The sequence below is a fragment of the Eupeodes corollae genome, chromosome 1 (assembly GCF_945859685.1).
Source record: "Eupeodes corollae chromosome 1, idEupCoro1.1, whole genome shotgun sequence".
In the NCBI taxonomy this organism is placed as follows: Eukaryota; Metazoa; Arthropoda; class Insecta; order Diptera; family Syrphidae; genus Eupeodes; species Eupeodes corollae.
In genome coordinates this window covers 68,067,849-68,083,301 of record NC_079147.1, presented here as the reverse complement: position 1 = coordinate 68,083,301, position 15,453 = coordinate 68,067,849, and the positions used below count along the sequence as shown (strand labels likewise).

The 15,453-nt window shown below is 32.9% G+C and overlaps 1 protein-coding gene across 1 annotated transcript in view; it reads left to right on the top strand.

Annotated features, from left to right (window-relative positions):
* LOC129940050 (uncharacterized) overlaps nucleotides 1–15,453 on the top strand; it is a 77,965-nt gene that overhangs the window by 22,698 nt on the left and 39,814 nt on the right. The window contains exons 8-12 of the mRNA XM_056048278.1: nucleotides 732–762; nucleotides 938–1,060; nucleotides 7,084–7,217; nucleotides 7,683–7,857; nucleotides 9,177–9,454. Coding sequence (XP_055904253.1) covers nucleotides 732–762; nucleotides 938–1,060; nucleotides 7,084–7,217; nucleotides 7,683–7,857; nucleotides 9,177–9,454 — 741 coding nt within the window. The remainder of the gene's footprint in view (nucleotides 1–731; nucleotides 763–937; nucleotides 1,061–7,083; nucleotides 7,218–7,682; nucleotides 7,858–9,176; nucleotides 9,455–15,453) is intronic.

The following is a 15,453-nucleotide window of genomic DNA, read 5'->3' as shown; positions in this document are numbered from 1 at the left end:
ATTTTGTTTGTTCGGGTTTATGCTCTTCTCCACAACTTCAGTGTTTTATTCATTTGGCTTGTTAATTTTTATACAATCGCGGGGTGGTTGTAGGTTATATGTGTGTTCCACTTCTGATTGTATAGCCTTGGCCGAATGCCCCACAGTTTCACAGTCCCACAGTAGCTGTTGAAGCTGGATCTGGTAACTGAAACTGGATCTCTGAAGCTGCTATCTACTTCTTCATCATAATATTTAAAATCAAAACATAAATGAGAAAAAAAGCAAAATAATAATAATAAAACAAAAAAATAATAAAAACCCAATGCCAGCCGGAATGTTAAAGCTAACCTACTCGTAGTCACTCTAGAAATATACGTCAAGATAGGAAGTTGCTTTCAGTTTTTTTTTATATCAAACACACATACCGACCTTTCTACGTCCATAAATCGGATGGGGGCTCCGGCTCACTCGACTCGACTCGATTCGACTCACGGCAAAGCTCAAAACTCTTGCATCATTCAGTTTACGATACGTTTTCCATGCAAACAAACTTTCCGAGTGTAATCTGACATGGATCTTAATTAAAATCTGTAAAATCTATGCAGCAGCCTTAAGCCAGTCCAGTTCTCAACTCGACTCGACTCGAGTTGTGTTATTAGAATCTATACCTTCATTTACTCTTCTCTTGGAAAACTAGGTAGCTACATCATAAAAAACATAACATATTTTCTTGTATTTTTATATTTTAGAAAATATACACATGTATGAATGAGTATAAAGGTAAAGAGGGGGGTTTTTGATTTTGTTATGAAATTCAAGGAGATCTCTTTTGTAGATTAATTGCATTTTCACCTGCAATCTTTCATAAATGTAAACCTAGATACTATGTTACTGATGCAGGTATGCAACTGTTTTTAATTTTCCTTTTGTTTGGTCTATATTTTTATATGAACAGGAACTTCATCTATAGTGACCTATACTCCAATCACTGAACTTGATTACGGCACCCTGCTGTGTGTGGCTTCAAATAAAATTGGACGTCAAAGAGTGCCATGTGTGTTTCATATTATTGCAGCAGGTAAGTTAATTTGGTCAAACGTTTACTATGTTATCATCAAATTAAGTTCATGAAGATAGAACTTAAAGGTTCAAAGATAAGAATTTTATATTTTTGGAAAATGGGAAAATATTTGTAAGAAATTCAAAGAAATATTGAAGTTACGTATACACCCAAGTGTAGTTATTTTATTTCATACACTTGAAAAGTGGTTCGAATTTTGGAAACAGATAAAATAATTAATCCTTGTGCAAGGTTTGAAAAATCAAGTTCGAAAGTGTTTCTTTATTATTGAAATATTGTATCGTCGAATTATCACCATATCAATCGCTTAAGTGTTTTTGATTTTTCTAATTAAAAAGTATGATACGTATGATTGCAGATTTTGTTATTTGAGAGTATTTCCAAAAATTATATAAAAATCAGAGTGTATTTTTAAATGAATTTTTAAAAAAAATTAAAAAAAAAAGTTTTTTTTCTAAGGCCAAATAAATAAAACAAACACATTTTTCTAAACAGAAATTTAAATTGCAAACTGATAATAAATTTAATGTTTAGTTAGGAATGATATTTCAATAGTCCTTGGAATCGTGAACTTTTTAGAAAAATGAATTAACAATTTTTTTCAATTAGCACTAATTGTGTTTGGAACAACAATCCAAATGCTATGATGGTCAAAAAGTTTTAATTTTAAGTGTTGTTTTTGAGAATACTTTAAACATTTTTAATAAGTTCTATTTGTCGAATTGAATATTTTGAAATTTCTCGATGTTTCAAGGTCTTTAAAGTGTTAGTAAAAGATTTGTAGAAAGATGTCCGTTCGTTGTGGAAGCTTTTTTTGTCGTCCATATCTCGAGAACCAGTGGAGATACCGACTTCAAATAAATTTTGTTATATAGATAAAAATGCAGAAAGGACTATCAAAAAATATTTTGAGGGTGTTTTTTTTACCATTTAAAAAAAAAAGTTAACATTTAGATTAACAAAAAATATCTCAAGAAGCAGTAACTCTAGCGACTTCAATGAAATTTTTATTATATATTGTGACGAGATACCAAACTTTTAACATTTTGAAAAAAAATTACGAAAATTGAATAACGTTTTTGACATCTGGTAAAATTTTGAGAAAAATTAATTGATAGTTTAAAAAAAAAAAAAACATAAAAATCTTAAAAAAAATATTGCTAAGAGTTAGTCAAAATTAGTTTTTGGACTTAAGTATCTTTTTTAAACAAAGATATTGGCTTCATACTAATTTGATCTTTTTGAATATATTGTTTTTGACCTTCAGTAAAATCTTAGTAAGAATTTATTTCATAAGAATTAAGATCTACAAAAATTAGTGTTCGATTCTCGTTATCTCGTGAATAAATAAATATATTAATGTTAACAATGATCAGAAAATCCAATCTGAATTTTCCTACATAAGAAATATAAACTTTCGAAAAATGCTTCTTAAATTGGTAGAAATTACTTTTCAACTAAAAATCTCGTTTACAAGAATCAATTTTAAAATCAAACTGTTTTATCAGACGTAAAATATTGTTGGTAATTTTAAGTAAATTTCCTTTTTTTAAAAAAACCTAAAAAACAACAAAAAAACTGATAAACAATAATTTTGGACTCTTTATATATGTACATAATATATGCTTTATTAACTTATAGTTTATGTCCAAGAGTCTAAAACTTAAATTAAGTTATATATAAATAAGTGTAAATAAATCAGTACCACTAAAGATTTTTCATTTTTTCCATTTCAACGAATTAAAATTAAAAAAAAAATGTTTTTGATCCTGATTTGTATGTTACTTCACCTTATGTCAAAATACTAAAAAAGTAAAACAGAATGTATTTTTGCAGCTAAGATGATATAGAAATTAAAAAAAAAAGAGGTTGGGATGCGACCCACACTGATAATTTCCCATCCCGTCTGTCGATTTGTCTTGCTTAAAAGTTTGTCTATATGTACTCGTATCAATTTTTACAATTTGCGTACTATTTTTTGTAGATTTTATTTTTTATGACAAAACGGACTGTTGGATTTTTATAAAAAAATTATGGAATATCGAAAACAATATATTTTGTAAAACAAAATAAGTTTGAAGTTAATATTTTTAATTTTTGAAAAGCTATTTGAGTCGAAAATAAATTTTTACCAAGTTTTGTTAATTTTTTTTTAGGTTTTTGAAGCCTAATTTCAAGTTTTTGAAAAGATATTTCAATCGATATTCAATTTTTACCAACTTTGAGTCAATCCAATTTTTCTCAAAATTTTATCAGATGTCAAAAACATTATTCTTCGTTGCACAAAATTGTTTTGGAGATGAAATCATATTTCAGTCGTAAAATTTTGGTGGTGACACATTTTTTTTCTCAGTTTTTTTGATTTATAAAAAAAACCGTTGAAAAGATTGTTTTAAAAAAATATACTGCTTTTATATCACGTTACAATATATTATATACAATTTAATTCAAGCGTCTAGCGTTTTTGGTTCGTAAGATATTTAGGGGTAACCAAAATTTTCACCTTTTTTTTTCAAACTGCTATGGTAAGAAAACCACCCACGCAATTTTCTTGAGAGCCCTTTTTGCATCTTTCTGTTTTGTTATCTGTATAACAACATTTATTTGAAATCGATATCTCTTCTGGTTCTTGAGCTATGGACGACGAAAAAACGTCGCTAGCGTACGAACGTACGTACACACGCACGCACAGATATCTTTCTAAAAATCTTTTATTTCGACTCTAGGGACCTTGAAACGTCGAGAAATATCAAAATTTTCAATTTGACAAATCGGACCTATTACAATAACTTCCTTCGAGAAGTTAATAATCTTCGTTTGGTTAAAAAACTTTAACGAAATATAACTGGTGATATGCTCATTGTTCCCTGGTGCCTTGCATAGCTCAAATACCATAAAATGCTCGCCATGAGCGCAACAACTGATGTTCCGTATTCCAACGAGGCAGTTAAAATAGTAAGCTTTTATTTCGTTGGAACTATGTTTTTCATTTTTATAGATATTCATTATCCCTTGCAATAAGAAGTTGTTGGTCGGCAAAATTGTCTTCAAGTGTTGGATTAAACTTATTACCAATTATCTCTGCCCGTTCACTATTTGTTAGTTATAGGTTCAGCAAAAAATTCAGGATTCAAGGCTTGCGGATTAAGTCTCTAAGCCCTCTGTCCAAAACAAATATATATATTTTTTTTTCCAAAATATCACCTGAATGTTTCAAACTCATCTCTGAAAAAATGCTTCATTATTTTAGTACCAGAATCAATCGCAGCATATCGTCCATCAACGTCTAGGATAAAGAAATAACTACATGTGATTACAAAAAGCTTGACCGGATATACTTATCAAAGCTGTATGTTTTCTTCTCAAAACCGTAGTTTAAAATTTGTTGAAGGTACTTATACGAGTATGTCCCTTGGTTAAAAATTTGTATTCTTCGGGGAATGACAAATTTTATCCCGAATAGTATAAAATCTATTAAGCTCAAAGTGAACTCATGGTGTGACTTTCTGTTGTTGTAAAGGCAACCCCACTGACGAAAATAAGAATAGTATCAAATAAGCTAGAAAGACATGTACAGTCATATCGACGAACCAAATGTTTGCATGACCAGAAATTAAGACACAAAATATTATTTTAACTCAAAGGACGTACAGATTGGTGGGCATTTGTAAAAAACGTACGAAACACCATGTCATCCTTGGTTCCAACGCACGTTCGCAATGAAACTCCTAATGTATACTCGATTGATAAAACCTATTTTAACTTGCAAAACAGTGTGCTGTTAATTCGACGCTACCAGAGAGTGCAATGAGTTGTGGGACTAATCTGCTTGCGAACTTCTTCAGTTGCAAGAGTACTAAAAGATAGTATCCCCGCTATTGTCCATGTCCAGAAAGAAAACACCATTTGGTTGACACGTCCCTAAAAAAGGCGAATCCTCTTTCCCCTCCAACTATTGTCCAATAGCACTTCCCTCACTTCTTTTCAAAGTCATGGACGCACTGATTAATAATGACTTTAAGAAAAATATCGATTAACGAAAGCTTCTTAATGACCGTCAGTATGTCTTTCTTAGCAATAGGTCCACTGATTATCTCATGGTTTATCTACCGAACAGTCTTTACATCGTTTTAAAGAAAGTAGGCTTATTGCACTTGATATTTCAAAGACATTTCATAAAGTTTAGCACCAAGCTCTCTTATTGAAAATACGTGCTTTTGGTATATTCTTCTTTGCTGTGTTAGAAACTATATTTCTAACCGTTCCATACAAGTTGTATTGTATTATTTAAGTCTAAAATTCAGAAAATAAATTCTGGTATTCCCCAGGGCTACACCTTTCCTCCGACTCTCTTCCTTATGTTCATAAATTATCTCTTGTCTACCACTTCTAATCCATTAAACTGTTTCGCTGACAAAAGTACCCTGAGCTTTTCATATTAGTTTCTATATTAACGACCTTGTCCTTCGGAAGTGGAACTTCAACGGCAGTATATGATAAGTTCCGATCTTGACAGCATAAGGAATTAATTCTTCAATTACTCATTTCTGTCTCCTGTTGTTAAAGCGTAACCAATCCCCTATGCCGCTATCGATTAATGGCACTGGCATTCAGGAAACATTTCACTACTCGGTATGTGTATCACAGATCACCTCTTATGGAATTGTTACTTATTCGTCATTGCAAGCCAAAAAGTGCTACTAAGTGCTTAGGAAATTTTTGAAATTTGAAAATGATAGGCGATAGAAATATATTCGAAACGTTTACATCACTCGAACACCGAAGAAATATTTGATGCCTTTCGTTGTATTACAGATGTTTTAACAACCAATGTTCTGTCGTATTAGCCAGTTGCATTTGAACTCAAACAATTCAGGCGTAAAACTCGCACATCCAGGAAAGCTCATCAGTTTACCCTTGCGCTCAATTTCAAACGTATAACCCCTTATTAATTATTTAATGTTGCGCCAATATTTTAAATAATGGCATAATAAGATTAATTTAAGCTTTTTTTTGTATGCATTGTTACTACCTTATTTTTAGTAACTTTTAAAAACTATGTCTTAAGACTTTTCAATGATATTTCAAATATCAAGGGATCTTAACTTATAAAGTTTATAAAAAATAACTTTTTTAATTTTAGGATGTCTATGATGGCAATCGTTTATAAATATTTGTGTTCTCTTTAAATAAATTTAAATAATGGTCTTACATTTTGCCTCAAGGTCAGTTTGATTTTTTAAAAAACCATAAATTAAAAAAAAATGCTTTGTTTGGTTCATATTTTGTTAGAAATCTTATTTTATTTTCTTCAGATACTCAAAGATCTAAAAATCATTCTCAAAAATTCCAATCCCTATCTTAATTATAAAGAAAATACTACTCACAATTTAAATCTTATTTGATTATATGATTTAAGTATGCATAAGTCAGGTGCCCAAAAAAATAAAATTTCCCTTACTTACAATTTTGAAAGCTATATTTAAGAGTTTTTTTAATATTTAGTTAAATTTTTGTAATTAGAATTTAGTCTGTTAATTTGTTAATATTTGTTGAATAATAAGTTCCAAATATATTAATTTTTAATTAAACAAAATAAAATTACAAGGAAAAACCAGCCATGGAAATGGCTTGAAGCCTTGAAGACTTACTTATGACACAACAGATATTTAGCTATGGATACTTACCCACATAAAAACTTGCAAAATTTTGCTGAGTTAACTCGGGTTTAACTTAAAGTCTTCACTGAAAAAGTGAACTAACCCGATGAAAGTCAGTATTAGTGGATTTGTTTTATTTCAATTAAAAAAACGGTTCAAGTTCGTATTCAGAAATAATAGACATCATATTACCATTTAAAGGACATTATTAGCAATTAGAACTGAATATCCTTTAACTTTAATTATTATAAATATTAACATATATAATATGTTTATGTATATGCATCAATAAAATAACTTTAAAAAAATAAAAATAAAATAACAATCATCATTAATTTAACATTGTCTTTATTAACACAGGACGACCAGACCAAGTGCATAACTGTACCCTAACCAACATATCAATGGTATCACTAACTGTCAAATGCACTGACGGTTTCAATGGTGGCCTACCGCAATCGTTTATGCTTGAAATGAGGGAACCCCATTCAAATGTAAGTACATATACTCGTATATTCCAAACTGTATGTCCTTTCAAACAATCACTCGTATATTCATTCAAAATTTTTAAATTCACATTGCTACACACACGTACAAACACACAAAAAGGATATGCATAAGTATGCATCCACCTCGAATGCCAACTAAAAGTTCTGACATGTCAGTGACATTACGTGATGCATTTTTGTGTCTGTTGAAATTTTTGTGTCTAGGCAAGGAATCTTCCTGGATCCTGCCCCTTTATAATATGTCACAGACACACTTCTTGTTTTCAGATGGGATTCGAGAGATGAAACTCACTCAAACCTTCCATATCCAAAACCAAAGACACAGAGAAAATGAGATAAAAGTTTAAAAAGAATTATAAAACACGTCTTTTCGTTTTTGTGGCTTTTTTGAAAAACTGAATTTGAGAAAAGTCTTTAACCATTTCGTTTTTCTTTTCTTTTTCATTGCAGGAAATCAGAGCAAACATAACTTCTCCGGTACCAAAGTTTTCGGTTTCGGCTCTGACACCTGGTAGTGTTTATTTACTCTCAGTGTATGCCTTCAATTCAAAAGGACGTTCCGATCCAACGAATATGAATGCGGCAATGCTACGGATGCCCGAAAAGCAATTAACATCGGAAAGAGGTATGTTCAGTTCATGTTCCTATAAACATACATAATGACACTGTGTACATATGTTGGTGTCTATATATATATGAAATTATAAGTCTGAGTCTGTGGTAAAGGTGAATTTCTCAATAAAAAAAAGTTAAGTAAAAGTTGAACCAAACATTTTATTTTTTAGTGTTTTTTTTTAAATTCCATAAGATAAGGGCTTGGTAACCCCCCCCCCCCCTCTCCTTACTTTGAGTGCATACAAGTGCTCATTATTTTTTAATATTAATATTTATTAATTCTCGTCTGAAAAGGTAAATGACCTAAAGTCATCATTTTGGTCAAAACCATCTTAAGTCAAGTTAGGGTGCTTTTTACAGAATTATAAACGAAAATTTAAGGTAAAATAACCTTTTTTTTTATTTTATTCAACGCCAAATTGTATGTCGACATAAGATATTTTACCTTAAACTTAAACGAATTTTTCCCTCATAAGATTAAATGTTTTGGTATTTCTTAAAACTAAAAAGATTCAGAAAAATGGTACTGAAATTAACGGTTAGTGAATATATCCAATTATCTTAAGTCAACTTGACATTTCAAAGACACAATCAGCTAAGATACAAAGTTGCTAATGATAGAAGCTGTAAAACACCTTACGACCCATATATTGAATCAAAATATGGTGTTATTTCGGTTGTGGAATGCCGAAGATCCAATAAATATTTGTTGTTTTCCACACTACGAGCTGCCAGTAATAGCACTTTCAGTTGCTTTTGACAGAATTGTCAAAAAAGCTCAAATTTTGCAACGATTTCCACGAGTTTTGACGGTTTTAAATGTCCTTTTCACCACGACCAAACATTTTTGTTATGGTTTACTGTGCTTTCAAAATTGTAAACATTTTTGTAGTAAATTTTCAAAACTTCAAGCATATTTCGATTCAATTAAAGCAATGACTTATTTTTTTGTCAATTGTCAAAAATGACAGTTCTACAAGGGGCAGTTGCCCATACAGCTGGATATTCAAAAAGATACTTCTTATTGGTAAACCGTTTATATCATATCCAAATATATCGATAAAGTGATATTTTAACCAAGTTATGCTATTAGGGGCACTGTGACCTTTTTGCACTAACTTCAAAAATCCTAAAACTTTGGAGAAAAAGTTAATCAATTCAAAAATGTTTTTCCTGACATATTTATTTTAGAAAAAAAATAACTTTCGAAACTTTTGTGATGAAATTCCTTTTAACGGAGATAAATTTATCCTTTACCGCATTTATCTCAAGTCAAATTCATATCCTTATTTTCGTTTTGTTTTCACTTGGTTGTTTTTTTTCTTACAGAAAAACCACATACGGCCCTTTTACTATCACCCGTGTTATCATTAACCATCGGTCTGACGTTAGCAGTAATGGTGGCAGGTTTTGCTGTAGTCGTTGCCTTAAGAATACCCTGCAAAAGTTCAAGACGTCGACGAAAAACACTTTCGAACGAAAACACATCGAGAGATGGTTCGCCAGGACCAAGTGATAAGAGCTCCGGCAGCAAGGAGATCGATGGTAATGAGAGTGATGAGAAGAATCCAGATATTATTCCCGAAACTATTGATTCGGATGATCAGGTAAGCGAATAATAATTATTGTTTTCGTCCTTTCCCATATCCTGATGCTAGTTTACGAGTATGCCAAAGTGTTCGTTCTTGGGCCTCCTGCTTGCTACTAGTTCTGAGGCTCTGGAGCTATATGAGCTTCCTTCCATATTCAATAGAGTGTTGGCATAGTGAATTATAATTATCGAAAAAGGTTGTGGTCTCTACGAGTAGGTAGATATATGATTTTAAGAAAGACCTGCAACAAAAACCGAAGACGAAAATAATGAAGACCATTTATATTTGTGGCGTGGGCGTTTGAGTTTGGGTTTTTGTTGGGGTTTGGAGATTTGAGGGTTGAAGCAATGTTGAGGTTGGGGTCGATCATCACATATGTGAGTTTGCTTGCAAGGACTAAAAGCAAGAAGGCTAAAGCAAATGAATTGAGAATCGATAAATCAGCATGTCTGCAGTAAATTTCTTGTTCAACTGATAGCCATAATATCGGTAAGGGTATGTCATGGTGTATAATGGAATTGGAAGAGGTCGAAGTCGGAGTCGTCGTCGTATAATAGGGAGATTTTCACATCCATGTTAAGAGTTTTTTGCCTGCAGTGCAGTGCAGCAGGAACACTGCTGTTAATGGTGTACGGTTCTTACTATATTATACTGGTGTATAGAAAAATGTACATAAATAGGTACCTAGCCCGGCTAAAAGAAGTGAAATTAATGGCCCAGGATTGAGATGAAAGGTTGTATTATTCGTGATTTAAGGTTCAAGGAACAGCATGTCGACAAGTGCAGGGCATATTCATTCATCTATTACATGTAATATGGGCAGCAATCAATACCAACCCAACTATCAACCTTATGCCAAATAGTTCATTGCACTTTTTGACATTATCATCATCAGCTTCATCAATAAAAATGAGAAGTCTTGCTATGGTTCGACAAATATTTTACTTGTTCAATTTCTTAGAATTTCAAGAGCTCTTTCAAATTTTGTGCTGTGTCTGATCACACATACAATGATATCGGTTTAAGGAATGTCCCCAATAAATAATTTCTGACAATTCTTAGATCGCTGATTTTCGATGAAAATAAAATAAAACCTAACTACTTTTACTAAAGCTGCTTTCTAAGTTTACTGCCTGTGTAGTTTTTTGAAAAGGGTTATATGGTATTTCAAAAATAATTGTATAAGAATTGATGAAGGTTTTCAAAATATCACCTAAAAGGTTTTACTAAAGCGGTATCCTTTGATGAAAGTGTTTAACTTTTTTCAAGTATTCGTTTCAAATTTAAATCCTACTTCGAAGAAGTATTCGTTTATATCTACTGTCAACAAATTCCGTGTAAGATCTGAGAATCCAAAAAATATATACTTTGTTTAGAAATTTCGAAAAACAAAGTTTAAACCGTACAAAATATTGTGCAAACGCAGAAATAAAAAGGAACTAAAACTTTGACACGTCATACAGAATGATTTGATAACAAACACAATTTTTAGTCAAAAGAAAAACGTTCATGCTGAAGAAAAATAAATGTCATTACATTAACGGGTTGTGTCAAAAATGTTTGTATGACATAATAAAAATTCATGGTTAACCCAGCCAAGTTCTGGCACTAATCCATATTTATGAGAACAAGATCAGACGGATTTCAACACCTTTCAATTTGTAGCATAAGATACTAAAAGACATACTCCTTACTAAGTTCCGTAACCAAAGATCCTGAGATTAAGCACTTAAAAAATAGCAGGGACCGTATCTTACTCACTTCTAACTTAGGCTACTATAATCACCAAGTTCACGTGATTTGACCTGTTTGGAATTTTTCTTGTGGGGCTTTCTTATATCGCTGGTCTATCGGTCTAATTTAGCCTTGATTTATGCTGCAAAATCATCGGAAACTGGATCATTCCAATGCGTTCTTAAATGAATGCGCCCGGTTTAAAAAATGTTATGTTTTACAATTTTTTGTCACTAATAGTGCTTTCAACTCAAAGTAAGACCTAAGTGATATCTCACATAAGATTTGTTATATTACGACCAGCCTTTAATGGAAAACCCTTTAAAAGGGCATAGATTAAAAGGGCATAGATTAAAAGTAGCACTTCTGAGTATCAACATCGAGCGATTATATTTGCGTCACTTTTTACCACCGTAATTGAAACACTAACGCCATCCCAATGATCTCACGGTTCATCTCACCAATAAGTAGAACAAAACTTTACATTGTTTTATATAATATTTCAAAAAATACTCGATAGGGTTAGGTATCAAGCTCTCTAATAGATATTGGAATAAGAAATACTTTTTTGATCGTTGCATACAATAGTTTTGATGGTTTTAAGTCTGTTTACCAAAAACTAAATTTTGGGGTGCCACAGGGCTCTGTTTTTTCCCCACTCTCTTCCTGATTTTTAAAAATGATCTCCTTTCTGTAAATTCAAAATTTGGTAGACTATAATGCTGTTAGCTTTCCATTCTCATTTCAAGACTAAGATCACTCCGTTGTGGAACTATAACGACACAAAATATGATAGTCTCATTAAATTACAACCTTCACCCAAACAAGAAACTGTTTATAATTTAAAACTTTGAAATTCCAATATATAAGTTCCATTTCCATCAATGAAGCTGAACATTTCAATATTCTCGGAATACATATCAATAATCAAATTTTATGGAACAATCACAAACGCTGTATTGCCAAAAATGATGCAAGATGCTTTATTTTATTAGTTTCAATCTATAAAACATTTATATACAACGTTCAAAGCTTCCATCTCTGGACTAGTGTTTCAGTAATATACTTAAGTTTCTTGAACAGAGTTTAATGTTTACCTTTAAGAACAACTTTAGTCGTCCTGTGAAGTACATATATTCGTTCTTTAATCGTACTACGAAAATGTGGAATTCCTTACCTCTCACTCTGTCTTTAAATATTGTTGGAATTTTAAGGAATTCAAAACCAACGAACACCGAAATCTAATTTGGGTGGCGCAACAGTCCACTGAGATCTAGGGCCTAGTGCCTTTCAAGTCTCAACCATTTGTGCGTGTGAGATAGAGGGGACCTACAGTTTTAAGCCGATTCCAAACGTCAAATTTTGAAAAAGCATTCATGACAAGAATTACTCTTCGAGAATTTGTCAATTGGAGTACCCGTGAAAAAATGTATATGGCATAGGCAGGGATCGAACCTAAGACTTCTGGCATGGTAGTCCAACGCACTTTTTTTTTTTTTTTTTTTCAAATTCATTTTTATTTATTCAATCTTAAACCTATCTTAAAGCTAGACAAAAATTCATAAAACTAGCCTAATTATCCATAACTTACAACTAACTTAATGGTCCCATACGGACACTCTAAGTTAAACTATAACACTTAATACTAATGCCTTTCGGCCCTAAGATCTATTTTACTTCATTTAAATTTTATTTATTTTTGTATTTATTAGAAAAGTTGAAAAAAAAAACTAATATCAATATCCTTTTTTATTTTTACTTACAAACTACTTAAAATTAGGTCCTAAAATAAAACTTAAAACTAACTTAAACTACCTATTCTACCTATAAACTACTTAAAACTAGAACAACCACAGCAGCAAATCTAACATTATTTTTCATATTTTGTTGTCTTTTTTTTTTTTTTTTTTCATATATTCCATGTTTCCTTTTTTTTAATTTTTTTTTTTGATATTTTTTGTATTTTTTTATTATTTCTTTTTCTATTTCTTTTTGTGCCACCATGCCTATTCTACTTAAACCTAAACCCTAAAACTATAAAACAAGTATGTAAGCCGGCCAAAGCTTAAAACCCCATCCCGACTACCCAATATCAAGTGCCGATTGAAGCCACCAAAACTGGTTCTCCTGCTTCAGCCTATCAGTTCGGTTCCGTTCGGACACAGCCCTACTGAACCGAAGGAGCTCTGCTCCGCCTTGTGCCATGACGTCCCGACTGTACGGGAGTCGCCTGTCCACGGTTCTTCGTCTGACGTGGTGGATTAACGGAACTGCCAATCTATCCTGTATCAGACCGCATTTGTCTAAAAAGAGTAATGCCTCTGGTGGAATGAAGCCGCTCAAGCGTGCACTTTCAAAATACTCGTCGTTCGGATAGAACGCCCCGAAAATTAAATTGTTGGTCGAAGACATAGCTCTTGCAATGTGACCTCGAACGAGTTTTATCACGAAATTGTCAATTCTGTTGATTCGAGCCCCGTTGTATAGGACTTCGTTGGAAAAATAATGCACATAAGAAGACTCGGCTGTTCGATATAAGCCGGTACAGCGTCACACTGCCGCTCGAACACCCGAAACTTCTCCATCTGGGAAGGGGCAACGTTGAACCACACAGGACAACCATAAACGATCCTTGGCCGTATAAGGGCCATGTAGCAAATTACCTTCACTCTGGGGTCAAGCCGACTGCTAAAAAACAGCCGTTTCGTCAGAGCGAAGGCTCCTCTGGCCCTGGTCAGAGCAGCATTTATATGTCTGTCGAAATATAAATACTGATCTAACCAGATGTAGTCCAACGCACTAACCATCAGGCCACGGGTATTCTTTACCTAGATTAGATGAGGTTAAAATGGCCGTGATGGAGCAGAACACATTTATTCAGTTTAATGGCACATTCGGATACCACATAAAATTCGAGGATTTCTTTTAAGCTCAATGAAACCAGTTTGAATCCCTTACGAAACATGAAAGACTGATTATGTCAATATGATTGAGATCGTTATAGAATAATTATCATAGTTAATCTTTGCGTTTGAGCTAGATCAAGGCATGTATAGAGTAGGTGAAGAACTATTTACTTCTCTTCCTCATCCACGCAGTGCTGCAAAAGTCATTTGAAAGCAGCGTTTCGTGCTTACTTATTAGACAGTGCGAAGCTATGACACCTATTTTCCAGCTATTATGTGATCTGCTTAGAGATAGGAAGCACTTTGAGCTCCTTAAATATAGTGTAAGCCAGATGTTTTTCGTGACTTGACACGTGGTGGTGTTATTCTACCTGATTTTTGCTTCCTTCATAGCGTCTTGCATTAGCAATAGTTTACATTTAGCGATTGGTATACCATCATTAGCCAAAAGTGGTACAATAGGTTGTTCTGTAAAATTCCTGACGAGTTCAACTTCCTTACAATTTCCAGGAATATCTCTAAGGCCCGGCACCCAGCAAAGGAGAATGTTCCACTGTTGTGCCATTAGAGAAAGTTGGCAGCTATGTACTGTTATAGATTTTGTAGCGACAGAGCCCAGAGATTTGATAATGGCCGGACTATATGACAAAATATACGGATATCAGATGCTGATATCACGTCTTCTTTAAGCCACGACAAGACTTCTTTTATCGCCAAAAGTACTGCCTGGAACATCCGGGAATGATTGGGAAGACGGAATGAGAAACTTTACTTTGCTTTTGATCCTTTTGTCTAAAAGTTGATTGATTCGTCTAATAGGAATGCCGTATCCTCTCAGAAGGTCCTGGAAGGTAAAGAGATCTGGAAGTTTTTGTTGAATTGCATTTAGGAGATGGTTAAGTAAAGCAAACAGGCTTTGGAATTGATTGTCAATACATAAGAAAGGCGTCAAATTCACGGGAAAAATGTAGTGTTAAAGCAAGTCTTAAAAGTATGTGTCGTGTTGTTTCGAAAGCTAAACATATAAGCATCTCTAAACCCGGTTTGAAAAGAACAACGCCTCAGTTTTTGTCGCGCACATGTGACTTGAAATTTGGAGTGGAACCGAGTGGTTTTCTTCAATGAAAACAAAATTATTTCGGAAGGCCCCTTATATGGACTATTTCTTATTATGTAACCTGCGAACTATAATTTATGTCAACTTCCATCTTACGATGGTTTATGGTTTTGGAGTTTATCAACATGATTATGCACCAATACAAACAGCTCAGGGAGTAAAAACCTATACACAGAGCCACAATGTGGATCTATTAGCTGAGCGCCCTATTCTCCAGATTTGCATATCGTAGAAAATGTTTGGGTTGACACGTCAAG